This window comes from Cervus canadensis, chromosome 10 (genome assembly GCF_019320065.1).
Source record: "Cervus canadensis isolate Bull #8, Minnesota chromosome 10, ASM1932006v1, whole genome shotgun sequence".
NCBI classification, from domain to species: domain Eukaryota; kingdom Metazoa; phylum Chordata; class Mammalia; order Artiodactyla; family Cervidae; genus Cervus; species Cervus canadensis.
This window is the reverse complement of record NC_057395.1, coordinates 44,375,969-44,400,375: the sequence shown is the minus strand read 5'-3', so window position 1 is coordinate 44,400,375 and position 24,407 is coordinate 44,375,969. Positions and strand designations below refer to the sequence as shown.

At 45.5% G+C, this 24,407-nt stretch overlaps 1 protein-coding gene across 6 annotated transcripts in view; it reads right to left on the bottom strand.

Moving 5' to 3' along the window:
* GDI2 (GDP dissociation inhibitor 2) overlaps window positions 1–24,407 on the bottom strand; it is a 74,174-nt gene that overhangs the window by 30,221 nt on the left and 19,546 nt on the right. The window contains exon 7 of one of the 6 annotated variants that reach the window (XM_043479200.1): window positions 5,990–6,147. In XM_043479200.1, the coding sequence (XP_043335135.1) occupies window positions 5,990–6,147 (158 nt within the window). The other 5 variants (XM_043479201.1, XM_043479210.1, XM_043479208.1 and 2 more) reach the window with 5 other exon arrangements.

The window sequence follows — 24,407 nt, the reverse complement described above, 5'->3', positions numbered from 1 at the left end:
ACATGGAGTTACTGAAAGACTCAAAGGTATTGGAGAAGGAAACAGTATTTAAGGCTAATAAGGTTCCTCAGTCTGATCCCTTATACTTTAGTTTTGTTGGTAGATAAGTCCTGTGGCCCTGCAGAAGACAAAAAGAAAAAGAAAAAAATGCTAACCTTCAACAGACTGAGTCCATTCAGATTCCACCTCACCTAATCCAGTTGCCAAGGAATTTGGGAGACAACAAATATCTATGGTGAAGTGGTTTAAAAGCCACTAATTGGTTCAGTGTCTCAGAGACCACAGTCGGCAGTTCCTGATGGCAGGAAACCTTAGGTTGGGGGAAGCAGGTTAGTGGAGAGGAGTGGAAAACACCATCAACCTTGAAAGTGTTTTCAAATCTTTACCCAAAGCAAGAGGAGTCCGGAGACAGTCTTATTTATTTATACTTGGTGCTTGGGAATCATTGTTTGCTGATTTCTGGTTCTGTTTCTCCAAGAAACAGAAACATTTTCATCATCTGTTTCTCCAAGCCCCTGCCTACACTTTGCAAAGGAAGAGATAAGAGTCCAAGGAAAGGAAAATTATAGAGTGAACCTTAGTCCAGGTCATCTTTCTCTGTCCAAAACCACAACAGTTTCTCACTCACTTTTCCCCCTCCTGAATATTCTGACGTTTACCTTCTTAAGACATGAATCAGCATGTCCATGCTTCTGCCTGTCTTTTGTACTTAGAATAAAATGCAAATCCTTGAATCGAACTAAAAGGTATCCTTTAATCTGCCTCTCACCTCTGTCCAACTGCATCTTGCTGTACTTCAGGCTCACTTCACTCCAAACACACTTGTCTTTCAGTTCCTAGAATCTGGGGTAGCTTTTAACCACCCGAGGGCCTTGCACTCTTGGCGGTCCTGTGGTTACCGACCCTCACTTCCCCCTCCTGCACCTCTTCCCATGGCTGTTCTTTCCACTTCCTTAAGTTTCAGCTTAAAAATCTTCCCTCGCCACTTTATTTAAAGCAGGTTCCCCTCAACTTTTATTCTCTATTGTCACTCTGCTTATTTCTTTCATTCCTTTTTTAAAATCAAATTGGTGACCATTTTCTTGTTTTTTGCCTGCCTGTCACTCAGAATGTAAACTCCATGAAGATGGGGACGTTATCTGTCTCGTGCGCAAGAGAATAGTGCTGAGTCCCTGGCAGGATAGGTAAATATTTGGCGAATGAATAGAGAGACCTGGAAGTCGATCCCTACATCTACAAGGACTAAATGTGATGAAATAGGTACAAGTTCCTCTTGAGACTTTTGAGAAGCACAGCTTTTCTTACAGCAGAAGATGCTAAAGTTCATGTTTTAGAGGGTCTTAAAGGTAGGGATCAGTAAAATATAAATCTATTTGAAGTCTGGATGGCTAATGGTGACGATAAAACACATCAGGGTCTAGAAAAAAAGAATTTCCTAAAATATATATTTTCTAGTATATGAGAGATCATTTACTCCCCCACCCCCACCCCCTACCCCCCAAACTGTTCATCTGCCCATGGTCTCCGTCTCAGCAGTGATGCCTCCACCTTGGCCCCAAACCAGAATTCTAGATTTTATCCTCATTCTGTCTTCTTTCTCCCCTTCCACACCTACTCCTGTTTTCTTTGGCTGTGTAACAAACCACCCTAAAATTTAGTGGCTATAAAACAAATAAACCTAGTAGCTTAAAGCAGCAATGTATTGATACTGTTATCTCTTATGGTTCTGTGGGTTGAATGGGCTCAGACATGTGAGAGTTGTTTGGGCCTGGGGCTGGGGTCATCTGAAGGCTCGAGTGTCCTGGACATCCACAATGGCACTCATGTGACTGACTGTTGACACCAGCTGCTGGCTGGGGGCTTAGCTGGAGCTGTCAACCAGAGCAGCATCATATGTGTGACTTCTCCATTTGGCTTGCACTTCTCAAAGTATGGCAGTTGCATTCTAAGAGTAGAAATTCCAAGAAGCTAGAAATTAAAAAGTAGAAGCTGCCGGCCTCTTAAGATCTGGACCTGGAAGCTGCCACCGTGTTCCTTCTGTTCAATTCTTTGGTCACAGTCATTATGGAGCACACCCAAATTCAAGAGGAGCAGCTAGAACCCAGCTGTAAGTGTCAATGAATCTGCAGCCACCTTTAGTTGGCACAATGCCCCATTATGTTCTGGCCATTCCACTTCATAAAGAGCCTTCCAGGAACTTCCCTGGTGGCTAAGTGGTTAAGACTCCATGCTCCCATTGCAGAGGGCCTGGGTTCAATCCCTGATCAGGGAGCAAGATCCCACATGCTCTAACCAAGAACCCGCCCTTGGCAACTGAGACCCGGCACAGCCAAATAATTGTTTAAAGTAATTTATTTATTTTAGCTGTGCTGGGTCTTCCTTGCTGCACGGGCTTTACTCTAGTTGTGGCAAGCAGGGGCTCCTCTCTAGTTGTAGTTCATGGACATCTCATTGCAGCGGCTTCTTTTGTTGCAGAGCACACAGGCTCTAGGGCACACGGGCTTCAGTATTTGCGACATGTAGGCTCTAGAGCACAGGCTCACTAGTTAGGTGCATGGGCCTAGTTTCTCCATGGCCTGTGAGATCTTCCCGGATCAGGGAAGATCTGTCTTCTACTTTGGCAGGCAGATTCTTTACCACCAAGCCACCAGGGAAGCCCCCCGAATGAAACTTTAGAAAAAACAAAGCCTTCCAGTCCCTTCTCTTCATCCTCATGGCCACTACCCTAGTACCAGCCACCATCAAATTCTCTCCTAGATAAATGCAAAAGCTTCCTTCAGTTCAGTGGTTTCTGTGTTATAACTCAAGTGATCTTCTTGGAAAGTGACTGAGTCAACCATGACTTCAAAATCTTTCACAGATCTCCATGGCTCTTAGCATAAAGTTCAAATGCCTGGTCATTTCCTAAGAGGAGGAGCCTGAGTAGCCTGGCCCTCAATTACCTGGTCAACCAAGTCATCACCCCAGCTCTCCTCAACCATCTTTTCTGCCCCATGGCTGTATCGGTCAGTTTCCAGTCACAAAGACAGAGTTGCTCTAGGTATTTTGAACAGAGGCAGTTAAATGTAGGGAACTAGTTTCAAAACTTATACAGACTGAAGGAGCAAAAAAAGGTTACCCAGAGGTGAGGAAGCGCCTGGAGCACTAGGCCGGAGCAGGAGGGGAGTGTGTCACCTGAGCCTGGCTCACGGTGGCCAGGCCATCTGGCTGACCCGCCACAGTTACTGATTATGACCGCTGCAGAGTCACTTTGCCACCTCTGCCCCAGGAGCCCAGGAGTCCTCTCCACTCACCGGTGCTGCTGCTGCCCTCCCCGCAACCAGAGATGCTCTAAATTCAGGGAACATGGCTCCTCCCTCCCTCCCTCCTGCCTCCAGTCTTCCCGCAGGCATCCCACGGCAGCACCTCCCCAGAAGCGCCAGAAGTGAGCTGGCACAGGGATCTGGTTGGTGTGATCAGTTGACTCAGCCTTTGGCAACACAGAGAAAAACAGACATACAGCTGGGAACCGAGAGATGGGGGTCAGAGCTGCTCTAAACACTTCCGCATTTCACGAGCTCATCAGGCTTTTTCCCTTCTGGACAAACATCCAGGCATTCCTTCTGTCTAGAATGTTCCTCCCTTCTCCTCCTACTTGACCTTGCTTGTTAGGATCCTCAGTGCAGATGTCACCTGCTCCAGGAATCCTTTCTTAATGCTCCTCTGGATTAAACTCCTCTATTCTGAGCTACCATGGTGTTATCACTTTCTCTTGGCACTTGTCACCTGGTCATAGATGGGTGTTTACTGCTCTGTGGTCCATGTTGTGTTCCTCTCAAGAGTACAACTCTCTCTTTTCATTCTCTCATTCCTTACATCTGAATCGTGTGTGTGTGTGTGTGTGTGTGTGTGTGCGCGCACATGTGTGTGTTACTCGCTCAGTCATGTCCAACTCTTTGCAACCCCAAGGACGGTATCATAGTAGGCACTAAATAAATATATAAGGCAGGTCTCATGATCTGAGGGGTAAGTATGAAGGCCTCTCAGTGGTCTGTGAACCCTCACATTTGTATGTAAAATATAGTGCCCATGTGCATTTTTCCAGAAAGAGGATCCACCATCAGATTTCCACAGGGGTCAATGATGCCTAAGAAACTGTATATGTGGATAAATGAATGAATTCATAGCTTTCCTAAAACATAAAGAAAAATATAGCTTCCAGGAAGAAACAGTTTCAAAGACCATCTCAGTGATTTAACCTAAATCATAATTTTTATTGAATTCCTATAGATAGAGAAGTAAAAATCAGTCCCAAGACTGATGATGGGCATGGAGATAACAAAAAAATATGCAAAATAGACCTCATTAGCAAGTGTAATCAGTAGCAGCTCTATGGAGCTGCTCCATGTACAGTGACTGGGAGTTGGTGGAACTGGGTGGGGCTCAGGGTGGGGCTCAGGTGTGGTGGCAGAGCAGGTAAGCCAGGTGTCCTGGTTCCCAAAAGACTCACAAGTACAGGGAAGGCACGTTGTAAATGCCATTGCCCTTTAGAAAGACTCACTGTAGCACCTAACTGTAGAAACCTCATGGGATGAAGTAATGATAGTTAGCCATTTCACTTTACATATTTGTTTCATTCTAAAAGACTGGAAAGATCTTTAAGCTACCCAAGCTTCAATGTTGCTTAGAGCATTTTAAAACCATTCACTTGAATGTTTCTTCTATTAACTTAAATTACTTTGATTTCAAGTATCAAAAACCATGTCAAGCTACCTTACGTATAAAAGGAGAATATATTGGGACTTCTGTGGTAGTCCAGTGGTTAAGACCGAGTTTCCAATGAAAGGGGGTGTGGGTTCAATCCCTGGTCAGGGAATTATGATCCCACACGCCACACAGCGTGGTGAGATATATATATATATATATATATATATATTTTTTTTTTAAAGGAGAATATATTAGAAAGACAAAGGGGCAAAAATGTAGTTAGGAGTCTGGAAGGAGCAGGAATCAGTAACTGGAAGGCTGTCTCTGAGCTCAGCTGCTCTCTGTCTGGCCTCTCTGCTGTCCTCTCCCGGTGGGTCGCCTCTCCCCTGGGATGTGCAAGGGAGATGCTGGCTGGCAGCCCTGGTCTCCTCAGTTGCCTGCTGCCTGTTCAGAGGTCATGGGAACAAGAGTTCTCCGCTACACGGTGTGGACTTTAGGCAGCTGATTCTTTGTGTTGGGGGTGGTTCTGGGCACTGGAGCATGTTTAGCTGCATCCCTGGCCTCTATGCCCTTGATGCTGGCAACATCCACCCTCTCCCCCAACCCCAGCTGTGACATCAGAATGTCTCCAGATATTGTCAGTGTTCCCAGGGGGTGAAAAACCGATGTGAGTGAGAACCTCCAAACCAACTAGACTATCTAGTTTTTCATAATTCAGTATCAGATTTCCAGAAGTAGAGAATCTGGTTGGCTCAGCTTGGGTCTCGGTCCAATTCGATCCAATTAACTATAGCCAGGGCTTCAGGTCACATGGCAGAATCTGGCTGCCAGGAGGAGGGGGTACATCCTGCTTCCAGATAAGAGGGATGGACAGATATTATAGGAGGGTCTTTCCACTTCCTTAACCCCAGCAAGCTATTCTGGTCTGACTCTCTGTACTGTATTTGTAGGAGGTTTAGGGGGAATTTTTCTCAGAGATATGTTTATGATATCTCTATACCTTTCATATTAACCCCAAATCTTCTACTAGAAGGCCTTTGAAATAAAAATACCTTAATTGTTTTCAATTTTCTCCTCTGAGGCAGGCGCTGTGTGAGGCCTCAGTGAGCTTAGATTGGTCCTGTCTACCCAGAGGTATATTTTAATTCCAGACTGATGTAATAGTAATAATAGTAGTAGTATAGTCCTACTTTGGCTTAGTATTGCTTTTTTTTTCAAAGCCGTTTAACCTTTGATATCTAATTATTATTTTAAATGTTAACATTTTAAAATCAGTTCTCTTCTTTATATGACTAGGGATTATCTGCATGTCAGACTGGAACATTGGACTGGGTCTTCTCAACAGGCATTCATGAACAGATGCCTGTGTTTTACTGGAATACTCACAGTTTGTCACAGTTTGACCACTGACTCTCAGATGCTCATCGTCCTGGGAAAAAATTCTGAGGTCAGTCTTGACTGCTACCAAAAGGAAAAAAAAAAAAAAAACTCTTAGGAAGAACAACTTGTTTTTTCTTAGATAACAGAAAAAGCAATTATTGGGTTATCTGGCAAATAAAGATCCACTATGCAGTGATAGCTATGTAGAGTAACTCTGTTAAGATTAAAAGTGAGCTGAGCTTACAGCTATTAATCTCTCCCCATCTCCCCAAACAGTGTACTGCTCCCCCAGTCCCTCCCAGTCTACATCAGCATCTCCCAATGATGCTGGAAACTCAAGATGCTTTCCCCGGAGAGAGGTCCTTATAAGTTAGAGAAGCACTGCCTTCATACCCTCTTTCAGGAGGGCTCAGAAGTTCTCACTGCCATAGCCATTTAGGAAAGAATACAACAGTATTTAATAAATTCAACATGCGGAAACACTATGTCCCAGCTTTCTACTCCTGAGTACATATCAAAAAGAAATATTCTGGTGTATGTGTCAAAATGTTCCTTGAATTCTAATATGTGGCAACAAAGAGTTAAAGGTAAGCTCCCAGCAGCAATCAGAAGGATTAAACTACAATGTAGCCAAGCCAAGGAGGCCAAAGACAGACTGAGCATCCCAGTACTATGCCTTGACTGTATTGTAAAATTGTAGAATATATGCATCTTATACATTGTTCCAAATATACTTGGGTTTAAATACTTGGATTGGAATTGTATGCATTGGAGAGCAGGTACATGTCAGAGATGTCACCCAGTCCAATCTCATGCTTCTCAGCGCATAAGAAGCCAAGACAAGAGAGACAATGTTTTGGGGCGAGGAACAGCGACTTTATTCGGAAAGCCAGCTGACAGAGAAAATGGTAGGCTAGCATCCCAAAGAATCATCTTCTTGTTGTTTTTCAGTCGATAAGTTGTGTTTGACTCTTTGCAGCCCCATGGACTGCAGCATGCCAGGCTCCTCTGTCCTTCACTATCTCCTGGAGTTTGCTCAAATTCATGTCCCTTGAGTCAGTGATGCTATCCAACCATTTCATCTTCTGCCTTCCCATCTTGTTTTGCCTTCAATCTTTACCAGCAGCAGGGTCTTTTCCAATGAGTTGACTCTTCACATCAAGTGGCCAAAGTATTGGAGATTCAGCTTTAGCATCAGTCCTTCCAGTGAGTATTCAAGGTTGATTTCCTTTAGGACCGGTTCGATCTCCTTGCAGTCCAAGGGACTCTCAAGAGTCTTCTCTAGTAACTTACTATCTTAGCCAAGTTAGAATTCATCCAGGGCTCCTTTTATACTAAAAAGGGCAGGGGACTTGCTGTGACTGGTTGTTGCTAACATCTTAGAGCCAGAATCCTTTGTTCTTGGAGCTGTCCATGTAGGTCTTGGTCACAATGTTGCTATAAACCTCCAATAAGACAAATGTTACTGTCTGTTCTGCAACTTCTTATCTATGAAAGGGAAGTGTTACACCTTTAAATGTCAGGACCTTGAGAATGAGCTATCCTACAAATTTCTGGCTACAGGCAACATCCTCTTAGCATCATGGACTCAATACACATGAATTTTGAGCAAACTCCTGGGAGACAGTGGAGGACAGAGGAGCCTGGCATGCTATAGTCCATGAAGTCGCAGAGTCAGACACGACTTAGCAAACGAGCAACAACAACAGGCAATGTTCTTTTACAAAGATGCAGAGCCAACATGGCTAAGTTCAGGCAACAAAGCACAGAGCTGGAGCTAAAGGAATAGATCTAATATGGAGTCAGGCTTGTTCTCTGTTACAGGGGAGCAGAGTGGGGGACACAATAATAAAATAGAAGGAGGAACCTGAGATGATATTTCACAGATTGAACACATGCCTTTAATTTGACTCCTTCCTCAAAGTTTGCTAAAAGGGCATTAAAGGAATAAAAAAGGATATAAACCCATAAGTTCAAAGAGAATAGAAAAAGAGATCAGCCATTGAAAGAAGCTGATGGAATTTTTGAAGAATGGAAAGCAGATGGGCAAACCTGACTGACTTAACAGTCCAGAGGAAGCCGAAGCTCTGTGTGTTAGGGACTGCACAGAGTTAAGGCATTAAGAAGCAAATTCATTCAGGCTAGAAGACTCCAGAAAAGACAAGAAGTTAGGGGAACCTCAAAGGCCAGGTTGTGAGCAGGGGTGAAAGCACAGCTGGCTGGAGGTCTCCCCGCTCCGTTGCACAAAGGCAGGCAGTTGAGTCAGAAAGGCCCTGGTTCTGGCACACCAGGCATACAAACATGCCACAGTCAAACAAAAGGGATTCTGGGCACGGTGCCCAGAGTGGGGGAAGTGAGGGGTATATGGGAAATCCCTGTATCTTCCACCCAATTTTTAAAAATTAATTATTTAAAAAAAAAAAAAGAAAAAAAAATGGATGGAACAGCAGATGGAACTGGGTAAGGTAATAAATCGGGTAACTAAGTTTGTACAAGAAAGGGTGCCGTTCCCCCTTGGGGAACAGATTCATGAGTTTACACTTGGTGACCAAGTATGGGTCAAAGATTGGGAACATGATTTGCTAGCCCTTTGGTGAAAGGGCCCTTATGTTATTCTAACTACCCCTACTGCAGTTAAAGTTGCAGGTATTGTCCCTTGATCCATCACACCAGAGCGAAGAAGGCATACCACGCTGACCCGGAAGACGCTGAGTGGACCACCCAGAAGGACCCCACCGACCCACGGGGAACCAAGATCATTCTGAAGAGGAAGAAGAGAAGGAGATCCCGGATGAGCCCTCTACAGGATGGAGCTGGGTAAACGACTCCTGCTGCTCGGCCTCTTCAACGCAATCCTGAACCTGACCAGTGTTCCTGCACAGGACAACGTCTTCATCTCGTGGGCACATTCTTATGCGAACTTCCACAACTCCTCCAACTGTTGGGTATGTGGGGCCATGCCCCTGTCAGTAATGGACGGACTCCCCTTGTGGGTATCGCCACTCCGTTATGGGGACTTTATACCACTGTGTTCCTTCTTAGAGCAACAGAAAGGAACTTTTCTCTCTCTCACCAACCATAACCTTTCTTTGCTCTCCTGGTGTAAGAGGAAGCCATCAATGGGCCAGGGACATAGGGTTACATTTAACATGAACACCAGCCTTATGGAGATAACAAAGGCTTATACCTCATATATGAAAATTAAAGAGGAAAAGGGCTCCCTTAACAAAAGGGGGACAGGCCTCCCGGTACCTTGAGCAATACTACCAGGTCTGGGATGAATATTTCTGGATGACTCCTGAGAAAGGACAGTTGATTACCCCTGCTACTATTTGCTGGGAACAAAAAAGAACAGAAACTTGTATTTGGAGACCACCCCCTAGACCCAAAAGAATTAAAATATATGGGTTATTTGCCCCCTGAACAATGTAAACAAATCTTGGAAGTTACCTATCACCCCAATCAGTCTGTTCAGTGGCCCGGTTCCGACTGGAAATATAATCCTGGAATCTGCTGGGTAGCCCCCAATGGGACCCAGTGGCTCTGTGGGCTTAACTTATGGCCATGGTTACCAGTTGGCTGGGTGGGGCGTTGCACATTAGGATTTGCTTTCGCCCATGGCAGAATTAAGCCTAGCCTACACCAGCCTCCAGTAAACCTGCCTTATATGCATGCAAGATGGACACGATCTGTGTTGCCTTGTTTATACCCTCTGTAGGGACAACGGATATCATGGTTAAGGTAGAGGCCTTAACTAATTTCATTAAACAGGCCCTCTTAGACAGTACTAAAGCCATTCAAGCTTTGAACGAAGAACAGATTCAGATGAGGAAGGCAGTAATTCAAATTAGGATGGCATTAGACATACTCACAGCAGCCCAAGGAGGGACTTTGGCGAATGGTGTGTACATCCCTGACCTGTCTGAAGATGTATCTGCTGCCTTGGAGGATATGCAAAATCAAGTGAAAGCCATGTCTAATGAATTGTTGTTATAGTAATCTCGATCATACTGCTCTGTGGACCTTGCTTCCTACAATGCCTTGTGAATTTTGTAACCCAGAGGTTGATAGCATTCTCTCATGTGGGTGGCAGGAGGGCTAAGGTACAATATATCTCAATAAATGATGCTCGTTATGGAAACTAAGAGCATCAAGAGGGGGGAATGAAGAAGGAATTCATAGGGCCTGGACTCCATCTCAGGCCTGTCTTGTGCTGATCGTGCACGGCCACCTCTCCAGTGGACTCTGAACTCTGTGCTTAGCGCCTGTGGGAATGACGATGGAAGGATAAGACCCCGCTCTGGGCAGGGCAATCTTGAAGAAGAGAAAACAGACACTAATCACCCCTGCCTCCGGACACTATCTATCAGAATGTAAGCACAGGCTTATCAGTTATTAACTGTCTGGAATGTAACTGGCTTATTGATTATTGACTGTTTGAACACATAACACGTGAATGATGGGGTTATTGTAGTTGTATTTACCCTTCCTTTGTTTATGTAAGTCTCAAGGGAATTGGGGTAATGGGTTTGGACACATGGGGTATAAAAGATTTTCACAAATGCTGGTCGGGGCCCTTGGCTAAGAGGAGACTCTGCCTTGGGCCCGCCGGTGTAATAAACTGCACTCCACTAAAAAAAAAAAAAAAGAAAAAAAAAATTAATTATTTATTTGGCTGTTCTGGGTCTTAGCTGTGGCATGTGGGATCTAGTCCCCTGACCAGGGATCAAACCTGAGCCCCCTGCACTGGGAGTATGGAGTCTTAGCCATTGGACCACCAGGGAAGTCCTCTTCCACCCAGTTTTGCTGTGAACCTGAAACTGCCCTAAAACATAAAGTATAATAAAAAACAATAGTAATAATAATAAAAAAGTTTTTTAAATGCTTTGGGATAGAGTATCATTTTACAAAAATAAAATGTAGCCTTTTCACTTTAGAACATAGAAAGAATCCGAACGGCATTTGTTGACTGAGAAAGCTGAGATTCAGGGAGGACCATCTCTTCGGTGATGCTCTGGGGGGATGGTAGATGCTTCCTGGGCCCCTCCCCTGCTCCACACAGCACTGCAGGTTCTAAGTGACCACCAATCACACGTCCTGGCAGCGATGGGGCCTACAGTGGTCTCACTGGTTCCTCTGGCTTTTATGGCCACAGGGGTTTACTGGCTATGGTTGCACATCGAAAAACAACTGGACCTTTCCTCTTCTGTGGAAATAAAAGCAGCTTCCAAACAAGGACAGGGGCCTGTGTTGATGTGTCCATCTGTGGATCTGAGCTGAAGTCATTTCACACTTGATCTTAGCCAAAAGGCCGAGAAGCGATGAAGTCATTTTATTCTTGTCATATTTCACACTCAGATGAGCTTGTCATCATGTTTATCTCATTTCTGTTCCGTCTTAAAGCTTTCAGGTCTCTGATGTTGAAGGCCCCACCCTCCTCAAACATTATAGAGTCGCTGGGTTCTAGAACAGATGCGAAAAGACTTGGGAGGGCCCACGAAAGCTCCCCATTCTATGGATGAAGAAACCCACACCTAAGAAAGTCTAGGTAGCTTGCACCTCTAACCACCATCTGTCAGTTAATTAAGTTAAATTTCTCTGGCAGTGGAATCCCATTAACATTGTGTGTGTGTTTTAATTTTTTTCCCATGAGACAAAAATAATATTATTTTCCTAGCATATGGATATTGATGTTGTATCTCCAAGCTTATTGTTTTTCAGATTTCAGGAGTAATATGGTGGAAGTTTGTAGAGCTGCAAGTAATAAGTGAAGTGTGCTGGGATATTAAAAATAGGGAATGATGAAGGTTAAGAAACTAGAGAGGCAGTGCTTGGCCTACAGGGGATGTGTGTGTTTTAAGCTTTTCTTTTTTTTGAAGTATGGTTAACTGTCTCTCTGTGTCTCTCTGTTTCCATTTCTGTTTCTTTCTCTGTCTCTCTGTCTCTCTCTGTCCTCCTAGCACTATCAGGTGGTGGGTTTCTCAGGGCTCTTCTCTTTGGGGTCTTCGTTCACTTCAAGATGCAGAGTACCAGGGCCTGGGATGTGGATAGAGGCCATGGACACAGAGAGGGAGCCCCTTCCTGTTGCTCACCCAGCTGCATCCTAGAAAACTGCTCTGAAGATAAGCATGTTGGTCAGACAGCTTTATGTGCACATTGAGGTCACAGGCACCAGTCCCCAGGTGGGAGGCACGGGGGGACCCTGTGTTGCACAAGGACTGTCCCTCTCTTCCTGTGACATGTGGACCTGGCCTTGACCAACTCTGCAGCTCAGCTGGTGGGCAGGAGAACTCCTCGGGTGTGGACCTTAGAGCCTAGCGTTTCTGTGGTGTCAGAACACTTACACTGCAGTTCACCCTTAAAAAGCCAGTGGTATATATTTTTATTAATTTTTTATTTAAAGATAACACACATAGTTTAAAAAACAGTCAAATAAGACGAGTATACAATGGAAAGTAGCATCTGTTCTTTCTGCCCCAGACCTCCACGCCCCTCTCTTAACTTTCTTATGCATCTTTCCAGAAACATTCTCTATATATACAGGTGTAAACTCATGTTATATGTTCATGGTAGTTTATTTAAGGTCCAGGAATTAGATAATTTTTTTTAAGGCATAGGCCCTGCTCTTCAGGTTCTCTCTACCTAGCAGAGGAGGCAAACAGGTAAGAGATTGAAATGTGTTAAGAGCAGCAATAAAGACATATGAATGCCTCCAGGGTGTGTAAAGAAATCTCTCCACTCAACAATAAAAAGACAGAAGACTCCGTTTTTAAAAAATGAGCAAAGGACTTACATAGACATTCTTCCAAAGGAGATATACATGGGGTTAACAAGCCCATGAAAAGATGCTTAGCATCACTAGTCATGAGGGCAATGCAAATCAAAATCGTGAGATACCAGAACACACCCCTGAGGATGGTTGCTGCATTGAAAAGCGAAACAACGGGGGTGGAGACACAGGAGCCCTCACACATCGCTGGCAGAAATGTAAGATGGTGCAGCCACTGTGGAAAACAACTTGGCAGGTCCTCAAAATGTAAACAGAATTAACCAGCAATTCTGCTCCCGGGTTTGATCCCTGGTCAGGGAACTAGATCTCACCTGCTGCAACTAAAGATCCCACGTGCTGCAACTAAGACTTGACACAGCCAAATAAACAAATATAAATAAATAAGATGCTTAATTTTACATAATGTGAATTTCACCTCTGTGAAAAACAAAAGAAAAACGCCTATGAAATTGTAGGTAAGTTAAACAACACGTAGAGGACTCAGGCCAGTGGAGGAGGAGGGGTGATTAAGTGTCAGGTAGGGTCTGGAGAGCCGTCTGGGCACAGATTTCCCCTGGGGAGATAGATGCTTTGTCTGAGCAATTGAGCTGAGTGCAGCTGTGTGCAGGGACCCATGGTTCCGTTTCCTTCCAGTTTACAAGAAGGCTGGGGCTGCTCACCAGGCAGACAGGCCTTCACTGCAGGGCCATCCGTGCTGCTGGAGCTGTTTAGAGCTTGCTTGTCCAGAGGCGGGAGGCGGGGCTGTGCTCCAAGGACCCTGCCCCATCAGGGAGGTTGCACAGCATCAGGGGAGGCAGTGCGATTCCTGGACAGGACAAAGCCACCCTTGGTGGGTGAAGCAGAGTGTACAAACTACATTCTCCTCTGGGGGTGAACTGCCACCCTGCGAGGTGTGAGGTTTCTTTCCATTGCACAAGCCACCTCATTTTGTGTCTGAGGGTCCCTGGGCAGTCCTGCTCATCAGGTCTGGGCTGAGTGCTGCAGAGGGTGGGGACGGGGGAGGCGAGGGGCCGCTGCCTGGATGTACCTGATGATGGAATCAAGCAGAACCTGATGGCAGGTGTGGCCCAGGAGTTAATGCAGGTGTGCTCCCTGAAGGTTCAGAACACATACAAAAGGTAAGGCATCGGCACCCCCCATTTCCCCTTGTGTTAGGCTTCCCTCCCCATTTAAGGCCCTTTTCTGAGGCCAACCAACGCCATGTGCTCAGTTGTGTCTGACTCTTTGTGACCCCATGGACTGCAGCCTGCCAGGATCCTCTGTCCATGGGATTCTCCAGGCAAAAATACTGGAGTGGGTTGCCATTTTCTGCTTCAGGGGATCTTCCTGACCCAGGAATTGAACCCACATCTCCTGTGTCTCCTGCATTGCATGCAGATTCTTTTCCCACTAAGCCACTGGAGAAGCCCCCATGCCAACCAGACCTTTCCTTTAATTAATAGCAGACCCCTGCTTCTCTTCCCCATGAATTCTCTTCCACCTGTCCATTCCTTCAAGGTCTCAGACAAAGATTCAAGCCACTGCTTTGTGCTTCTGCTTTGGCAGGGCACTGGCTAGTACTCACCATAAGCTGACTCATTTAGCCCTCATAATTACTACATAATGCAGGAATTACTAGGTCTGCTGTACTAATAAGGAAACAGACTTAGGGAGGTTGGTATTTGGCCAAGGTAAACACCTGGTTAGTGGCAGGATAGGATTCATCAGTTCAGTTCAGTACAGCCACTCAGTCGTGTCCGACTCTTTGCAACCCCATGTACTGCAGCACGCCAGGCCTCCCTGTCCATCACCAACTCCAGGAACTTACTCAAACTCATGTCCGTTGAGTCGGTGATGCCATCCAACCACCTCATCCTCTGTCGTCCTCTTCTCCTCCCGCCTTCAATCTTTCCCAGCATCAGGGTCTTTTCCAATGAGTCATTTCTTCACATCAGGTGGCCAAAGTATTGGAGTTTCAGCTCCAATGAATATTCAGGACTGATTTCCTTTAGGATGGACTAGTTGGATCTCCTTGCTGTCCAGGGGACTCTAAAGAGCCTTCTCCAACACCACAGTTCAAAAGCATCAATTCTTTGGCGCTCAGCTTTCTTTATAGTCCAAGAAAAACTATATATAAACTACACTGGAAAAACCATAGCTTTGACTAGATGGACCTTTGTTGGTAAAGTAACATCTACTTTTTAATATGCTGTCTAGGTTGGTCATAGCTTTTTTTCCAGGGAGTAAGTGTCTTTTAATTTCATGGTTGCAGTCACCATCTGCAGCGATTTTGGAGCCCCCAAAAATAAAGTCTCTCACTGTTTCCATTGTTTCCCCATGTATTTGGCATGAAGTGATGGGAGCGGATGCTATGATCTTGGTTTTTTGAATGTTGAATTTCAAGCCAACTTTTTCACTCTCCTCTTTCACTTTCATCAGGAGGCTCTTTATTTTATTTATTTATTTTTTTAGGAGGCTCTTTAGATCTTCTTTGCTTTCTGCATAAGGGTGGTGTCATCTGGGTATCTGAGGTTATTGATATTTCTCCTGGCAATCTTGATTCCAGCTTGTGCTTCATCCAGCCTGGCATTTTGAATCATGTATTCTGCATATAAGTTAAATAAGCAGGGTGACAATATATAGCCTTGACGTACTCCTTTCCCTATTTGGAACCAGTCTGTTGTTCCATGTCCAGTTCTTTTTTTTGATGTCCAGAAGTACCCCAGTCTGAAGAGGAGGTTGTCCAGTTCTAACTGTTGCTTCTTGACCTGCATACAGATTTCTCAGGAGGGAAGTCAGGTGGTCTGGTATTCCCATCTCTTGAAGAATTTTCCACAGTTTGTTGTGATCTATACAGTCAAAGGCTTCATACTCTAAATTTATTTATTTACTTTTTAGGTTTTAATATATGTTTATTCTTGTAAGATCAACACCCTAGTAACACGGCCATGGCTAAGCTGGTGCTGCTGGAGGCACCACCTAACCTCTGGGCTGCAGACCAGCTATAAAGGCCCCTGGGCCACAGGCCCGACCACCCCAAGGCCAAGAGACAGCAATTTGAATGTCACATGTTGGCAAAGTCTAATCTTTTTTCCTGCACCATGTGGTATGTGGGATCTAAGTTCCCCAACCATGGATTGAACCCATGACCCCTGCGTTGAATGCACAGAGAGTCTTAACCCTGGACCAACAGAAAAGCCTGGAAAAGTCTCATCTTGACCACACTTTCTGGTAGAACTTGATGTCCTTGGAGGGGACCCTAAACTTTTGAAGGCAGGCACCAGGGATGCATGATGCTGTTGATGTGGGTGATGCTATTGACATGCAAGGGTTCAGAAAGAGGAGGAAGGAGGCCACGGAGTCACTCCAGAACATCAGGGTGAGGCCTGTGAGTGTGACCTGGCTCCTGAAAAGGTCAGGAAACTCAGGAGCCCCACGAAGGAGAGGGCAAACGAGACGAGCACGAAGGTGGAGCCCACAGCCCACTTGTGCTGTGACAGGGGATCCCTGCACACCTGGGACACTATGAGGAGCTCCAGGCCAAAGATGGTGACCACCACTGCCAAGGTGGCCGCGATGCAGGCCACCAGCATGCCTGAGACCAGCCTGGGCACGTGGGCCTGACTTGGGTCTCAGAGGCAACGCAGCCCAGAAGTACCCCAGTCTGAAGAGGAGGTCGTCAGCCAGGAGCCACTGCCAGCACAGATGGAGACAAAGCAGAGGACCATGGCCCGGAGGCACACAGGATGATGAAAGCTCGGTGAAGGATTACAAGAAGGACTGGTGGGGCCTCCTTTGGCCAGCAACCTCTGTGTCTGGACACAGGGGGCTTGTCCAGAGGGCTCTTCATTCTATCCTGCCTTGCTGCCTCCATGCCCCCTCGCTCAGATCTGCTGGGTCTAAATTTAATGTTAATAAACTGCCCACTACTATAAACCAGTTATTGAAGAAATGACATATAATGTCATGTAATGAAAAATGACCCTCCTAAATGACGTAATGTCTCAACAGAGTAAAAATGAAATTTTTGCAGTAGCAACAGTGTGTTTACAGAAAGATGGGAGGTATTTGGGTGTGTATTTTCTATGGGGAGGAGATTTCAAATTAAAAAAAAAAAAAGAACATACCAGCAGGTACTTAGATTCAGGAAGGCCATGGCACCAGAGAAGGCAGTCTTAGCATCAAAGAAGGGCCAGCATTAGTCCCAGGAAGACGGGCATTTAATCTTTATTTTTATCATCGGTTGTCTTTATTTCTGATCAGTGTGTCCTTTTCTTTAATAACTAAAGCAGATGTACAATGTCAGTTTGATAGACCATAAGCAGGCTATTTTAGTTAGCATAAAATTCGAATTAACGCAGGGATAAGCCAAAATGACTTCCCCATACCCCAGCAGGTGAACATTTCTTTTATCAATCTGTTCTTGAGTTTTCTAAATATATAAACTATTTAATTCCTTAACATAGGACAAATACTTTCCCACAAAAGAATGAAACTTATTACCTGCTAGGAGTTTCACATCTCTGCTCTCATAATAATCCAAGTCCCTGATTCTATCTTTATTTATTTTTTAAATTAATTTTTACTGGGGTATAGTTGCTTTGGGGGGCTTCCCTGATGGCTCAGCAGGCAAGAATCTGCCTGTCAATGCAGGAGATACAGGTTTGATCGCTGGGTTGGGCAGATTCCCTGGAGAAGGGAATAGCAACCCACTCCAGTATTCTTGTTCTGGAAAATCCCATGGACAGATGAGCCTGGCGGGCTATACAGTCCACGGGGTCGCAGAGAGTTGGGCACAACTTAATGAGCAAACAACAACATAGTTGCTTTATAATATTGTGTTTGTTTCTACTGCACAGCAGTGAATCAGCTATATGTACATGTATTACCTCTTTTGGGGATTTCTTTCCCATCGAGGTCACCACAGAGCACTGAGAAGAGTTTCCTGTGCTATTCAATAGGTTCTCATTAGTTATCTATTTTATACATAGTATCAGTAGCATATATGCGTCGATCCCAATCTCCCAATTCCTCACCCCATCTTTATTTTTAAATAGTGATGTGTTTGTAGCATCTACACCTGACAAGTCTTGTAGGGTAGCAGTATCTCAGATGATCTGCAGGAAAAAACAGTTCACTTCCTGTCGGGCCCCAGAGGAATTGAGAGCACTGTGAGGTAATGTTTAGTTGCTCAATTGTGTCCAGCGCTTTGCAACCCCATGGACTGTACCCCACCAGGCTCCTCTGTCCATGGAGCCCATTCTCCAGGCAAGAATACTGGAATGGGTTGCCATGCCCTTCTCCAGGGGATCTTCCCAATCCAGGGATTGAATTTATGTCTCCTGCATTGTCAGGCAGAGTCTTTACCAGTGAGCCACCAGGAAACCCTGAAGTAAAGTTACCAGTTGGCTAAATGTTGTCACAAACCAACGGACACCACACCCAGCAGAGCCCTCCACACCCTTCCCCTGGGATTCCCAGATGCTGTGACAAAACAGTCCCAGGACAGAGAAAGGGAATTCTGCCTTTATAAAAGTATTTGACAGAAATGAAAGCCTTTTGCTTTTTCAGGAAGGTATTTAAAATGTGTACAAAAGGCCTACTTATATTTAACTGTAAGAGGGTTTTAACAATGACATGTTGTCTTGACACATTTGCTTGTTTAGTCATGCCCATTTCTTAGGACCTGGCAGCCCCCAGCAGCCCTCAGTAGCAAGGATTCCATGGGAAGTTCTGGGTTAAATGAACAAGTGATGAGAAGTGTGTGCAGATGGACAAAGGCAGGAAGGAAACAAGAATAAACGGCAAACACTGTATTTATGTAATGAGAGTACGATGACATTGAAGCCCTTGAAATCGCCTTTTGGTATGACTATAATGCTATTAGATAAATTTAGGGTTAAAGTATTCACCTGCAATTATACCTGCTCAGTGAAACCTTGTGTAGCAGTTATGTAGTATACAGTTTGTCTATAAAGAACTAGTATGAAAAAAAAAAAAAAAAAAAGAACTAGTATGGAAGGATGTCCAAGATGTAGTTATGAGAAAAAAGAAAGTGAATTCCCAAAAGGAAGTATTAAATCATGATCAGATTTTTGTAAAACTCCCCCCGCCCCACAAATGTATACCCTCCCTGGTGGCTCAGTTGGTAAAGAATCTGCCTGCAATGCAAGAGACCTGGGTTCAATCCCTGAGTCAGGAAGATCCCCTGGAGAAGGAAATGGCAACCCACTCTGGTATTCTTGTCCTGGGAAAGAAATCTCATGGACAGAGGAACCTCGTGGGCTACAGGCCATGGTGTCACAAGAGTTGGACATGACTTAGCAACTAAACCACATAAATGTATATATTTGATTTCACATATACAGAGAAAAATCTGGAAAACTGTCCACTAAATCATTTGCTCTGGTTGGTTCCAGGAAGGCTATCCGGGAACTTTCATTTTCTGTGTTTGTAGTTCTGTATTGTTTGCATTATTTCTGTGCATACACTTTATTTTCATAAACATTTAAAATCTTAAGCCTTTTCTTCTCTTTTATGTTTCCCTGCACTTGATCATGTCTTAATTTTGTAGTTAGGAATAAAAAATGCAAATCACCCATTTTATTTTTAGTGTCTTTTTTGAAATATAGTTTTTATTTTATAATAGAGCATAGCTGATTTATAACACTGTGCTAGTTTTAGGGTTTACAGTAAGGGATTCAGTTACACATATACATCCACTCTTTTTAGATTCTTTTCCCATACAGGTTACTACTACAGAGCATTGAGTAGAGTTCCCTGTGATACATAGTAGGTCCTTGTTGAATAAATCACCCATTTTAGCTATACCTTGTTTTTTGGTAACTGAATTAAAAAATAGTCTAACCCTTGGCACTTGGGCTCACGCTGAGGACAGCACAGACTTGATTCTAAACCAGCACTGTATTTAGCTTTTCACAAGTCACTGGGCTCTTGGGTGGGAAGAGCAGCTGTTCTTCCTCCTGCAGTGAAAATGTGGAATCACCAGCTATTTTCATCTGTGGAAGTACTAATTTCCTCCCATAGCTGCCTTCTCTCTCTCCTTTCTCCTTCCTGTTTATCTGGGTGGAAGCTGGCTGTGCTTGTCTAGCATGGACTCAGGAAGGATGGAGACCACCTCAGAGGGGATAAACTAGAGAAACTAGACCTCATCACTGGTCTTATCAACACTTATCTGTGAGATCTCCCTCCTTCTCTTTCTAAAAAATTGTTTTTAATTGAAGGATAATAGCTTTATTACCCAACAATATTGTGCTGTTTTCTGCCATACATCAGCATGAATCAGCCACAGGTATACATGTGTCCGCTCCCTCCCACTTCCCACCCCATCCTGTCCCTCTAGGTTGTCACAGAGCTCTGGTCTGAGTTCCCTGAGTCATATAGCAAATCCCCACTGGCTATTTGACAAGTGGTAGTGTGTACGTTTCCATGCTGCTCTCTCCATCTCTCCCCTCTCTCTTTCGCCTCTCCTCCAACCCGGATCCATATGTCTGTTCTCTATGTCTGCATCTCCATCCCCGCCCTGCAAATAAGTTCATCAGTACCATCCTTATAGATTCCATATACACGTGATTTTCCTCTTCACTGTGAGTCTTTGCTGGTCCAGGAATCCCACAATTCTGAGCCTGGGGGTTTGTTTCTCATCTCACACGCAGGTCAACCCAAAGGAGCCCCTGCCTCCAGCAGCCTCCTCTTCCCTCCTGGAGGCAGTAATGGCTTCTTTCTCGGGGAGCACCCTCTAAATCTCACATGAAACACACTAAATCACAGCCTCAGCATAGCCTCCTCTTACTTCACTCAGAGGTATTTTTCGAGTCTTCCTGCAGAACTGAGTATTTCACTTATAATGCAGCCTTGGACCTATCTACTCTTCAGCTCGCCGGGGGGACCATCTGTCTTGAGATTTGCTCTGGTGAAAATACCTAGAGAACTGAGTCTTGTTACTAATTTGAAAACCACTTGTAAAGAAGAACTGGTTCCAGGTGTTTTGTGGGTTGATCTTTTTTTTTTTCTTTTTCTGTCCCTCCTTTGTCCCTGCCCCTCACACTTCCTCAAGGGCTAATCCTTTCAAAGGATGTTACTTGCCTACAGATCCAGGAGATGAAGGACAGGGAAGCCTGGCGTGCTGCAGTCCATGGGGTCACAGTCAGACAGGACTGAGCGACTGAACAGCAGCTTGCCTACAGAGAGCACCACCCCATCTTTGGATTAAGAGAAGAAGGAAGATTATTGTTTATCCCTGAGCTCTGGGGACCCCTGTCCCATCTCTGGACTCTGGCGAGTGGGTGAACCAGCCCAGGCTGTTGCAGTGGGTTGCAAAGCTGCGACGTTTGAGAAGTGCAGTCACAAGCCGCTGCTTCTCTGCCCCTGCCCCCATGCTACCTTGACATCTGGAAAAAATATGACGAAGATCAATTAACCCCAGCGATGATGCGAGTGGTGGAAGAGTGCCAAGTACACGCCCTCAGGCTCTGCAGCTTCCCCTCCTGTGAGCGCCTTTGATTTGGAGAAATGACACTGAGGTGAAAACCAAAAGGCAAAAGCAGGGGAAGTGTGGCCGGGCTGCTAAACTGTCTTGTTGTTAGCAACCCACTTTCGGTCTAGATTGAAGCCTGGATAGTAAAAGTGTTTGCTTGTTATGTTCTATGTGCTGAAAAAAAAAAAAAAAAAAAAGAGTAAGATCTGTGTGTGTGTGTGAAATTCACCGCACCAGGAAGTCAAGCTCCTTACTGAGGCCAGTGAGAAGAGGTCAGATAATTTCTCAGGTTTTTCTTTCCCTGGATTATATTCAGGCAGCTGAAAGGGAAACTGAAGTTCCTGCCTTGGCACAATTCTCACTGATATTTATTTATTAAAACTTTTTACTTATTTATCTTGGCCGCACCAGGTCTTAGTTGCAGCATACAGGATCTAGTTCCCTGACCAGGGATTGAACTTGGGCCCCTTGCCTTGGGATGCAGTCTCTCAGCCACTGGACCAGCAGGGAAGTCCTTGTCACTGATGTTTAAAAGAGAGAAAACCTCTCGATTATTGGAAAGAAGCAGTGATGCACTCTGATGCCTTCAAGAGCTCGCGTCTGGCTGATTGGACATGCACGGAGCATCAAGCCTGTGACTTAAGAGGGCAGGGGGCCAGCTGGGTTTTCAGATGCTTGGCTGAAGAGCAGATAAGTTATTGAACTTTGCTGAGCCTTGACTGGACTGAATGGACTCTTAGACTTAAAATTCTAAGAAATTTTGATAATACTGTTCTCTGTTGCAATTGGGGAAACTGACACCACATGACAAGCAGTGGCAATGCTTTTAATGACAGGTTACAAAGCAAATAACGGATGTCAGAGAGCCAGGCCTTCACTTAGTGCTTCCAATGTGCCAGGTGCTGTACTCGGACCCTTCTGGCAGGTGGGCATCGTGGCCTTTCTACAGATGAGAACATTGAGTCACTTGGTCTGAATTCTCCTTAACGGGGAGATGCAGGGTTGTTTCTTAAACAGAGTTCTCTGCCGCCAAAGTCTGCTTCCTTCCTTTTATCTTACACACTTGCCCTGACTCAGCAGCGGTGAGCTTGGGGGCACCTGAAGACAGCATCACCAGGGCAGCAATGCCCAGAGGAGCCATGTGACTTTTCACGTGACAGGTCTCTGTCCCTGGCTTGTGAGATGGGAAACAAAGGCACCACTGTTCAGCAGAAACCCACTGGGAGAGGCAAGTATTCTCCATGAACTGGGGTCTCATTTAGGGTCGCCAGACCTGGCAAAATCTGGGACACCCAGTTAAATCTAAACTTCAGATAAGCCACTAATGCTTTTCAGTGGAATTACATCCTGTGAAATATTTGGGATGTATTTATAATAAAAAAGCATTCGTGGTTTATCTGAAATTCAAATGTAACTGCATCTTCTCTGGCAACCCTGACCTCGTTGTATCACATCCTCGCTGTTGACTCTGCTCAGGAAACCCTTGCCCACTGTCTCCAAAAATCAACATGATTTCCGCCTTTCCAGGCCCAGCCCAGATGCCATGTCTTCCAAGAAGCCATCTCCTCGCATGGCCCCACCACACAGAGCCCTGACGTAGTCACAGAACAAGCCCTGCTCCTGTTGCAGATGTCAGCTTCCTGAGGGCACAGTCTGGTCCCCTCTTCGCTGCCCCTCACTGACCCTTCACTCATTCCACAAAGACTTATGTGGGGCCCACCTATGCCACCTGGAGGAGGAAATGGCAACCCTCTCCAGCATTCTTGCCTGGAGAATCCCATGGACAGAGGAGCCTGGCAGGCTATAGTCCATGGGGTTGCAAAGAGTCAAACACAACTGTAGCGACTTAGCATGCATGCATGCACCTATGTCAAGTGCAAAGCAGGCGTGGACCCTGATCTTGTTGGTTTTCATTTTGCAGAAAAGCCTGGTGTTCTCAGGCCAGTTATGAGCAGTTGTGTGAAGAGATGGAACAGAGTGTGGCAGAGGGCTGCTCTGAGGCTGTCGGGGGCCAGGATGAACAGGAGGAACCCACAGGACAAGTCAAGAGAAATTTCCAGGAGACACTGAAGTGTAAGAAAGTCTGGTCAGTTTGGGGAACTGAAGGCAGGGAAGTGGGACCCAGAGAAGGTTTTCTATGTGGTGGGTGGGAGGCAGGGGCCCGCAGGCAGTGTGGGACTGTGAATGCTCCACCCCAAGTGGAGACGATGAGTCTGCAAGCAGGGGAAACCATCAGATGTGTTATCAGCTTTGGGGGCTGCTCATGAGAGTTACGTGAAGGGAAGCATAAAAGTGGAGGAAGCAGGAGCAGCCAGAGGCCGTTATAGGAATTCAGGCCAGATAGATGTAGGGGAGGTGGTGTGGACAGGGGCTCTCACAGCAGTTCCAGGCCCACCTGCTGTCCCACTTGGTCTGGAACTTGTCCACCCTCCCCAAACCCCTTCTCCCGAGGTAGAGGCTGTCTGCCTTGCCCGAAGCTGGGCAAGACTTCCCCAGCCAACCCTGACTGATGACAGATGGGGAAAGGCAGTGTGAACTCTCCCCTCTCTGGACACTCACCTCTGGGACCTCATCCCCCACCCCATGAAGATGCTCACACCAGCCCATAGTAAGAGGCCTCTGAGGGAGGCCCCTGCAAATACCTGAGCCGCCAACCAGCAGCATTGATGCCAGACGATCTCTGACCCACAGCGTCCATTTGACTCTGGCTACACTGCAGCCCTTCCTCAAAGGGGACATGACTCCCTTCATAGGCTGGAGAGCAGGCTTAGGGCCTGGACCACTGGCACCGGGGGTCTGCCTGTCCCCAGCTGTCCTAACTCACCCTGAGCTGGCTTTACCCAGGCTTTTACTTGGGGCAGAAATACATTTGTATGTATGCAACTGTTATTTTGGATCTTAACTGTGGGAGCAGAACTGATATCCTAACTAATGGAGGCAACAAGGGAGGTGTGGATAGAGTGGACGGAAGCTCTGAGAAGGAACAGTGATGTGTATGAACGTTTTATTGATCTGCCTTCCCCACGGGCACGTGTATAAGGTCAGGAAGAGGGAGGGTTTTGAGAGTATATGGGA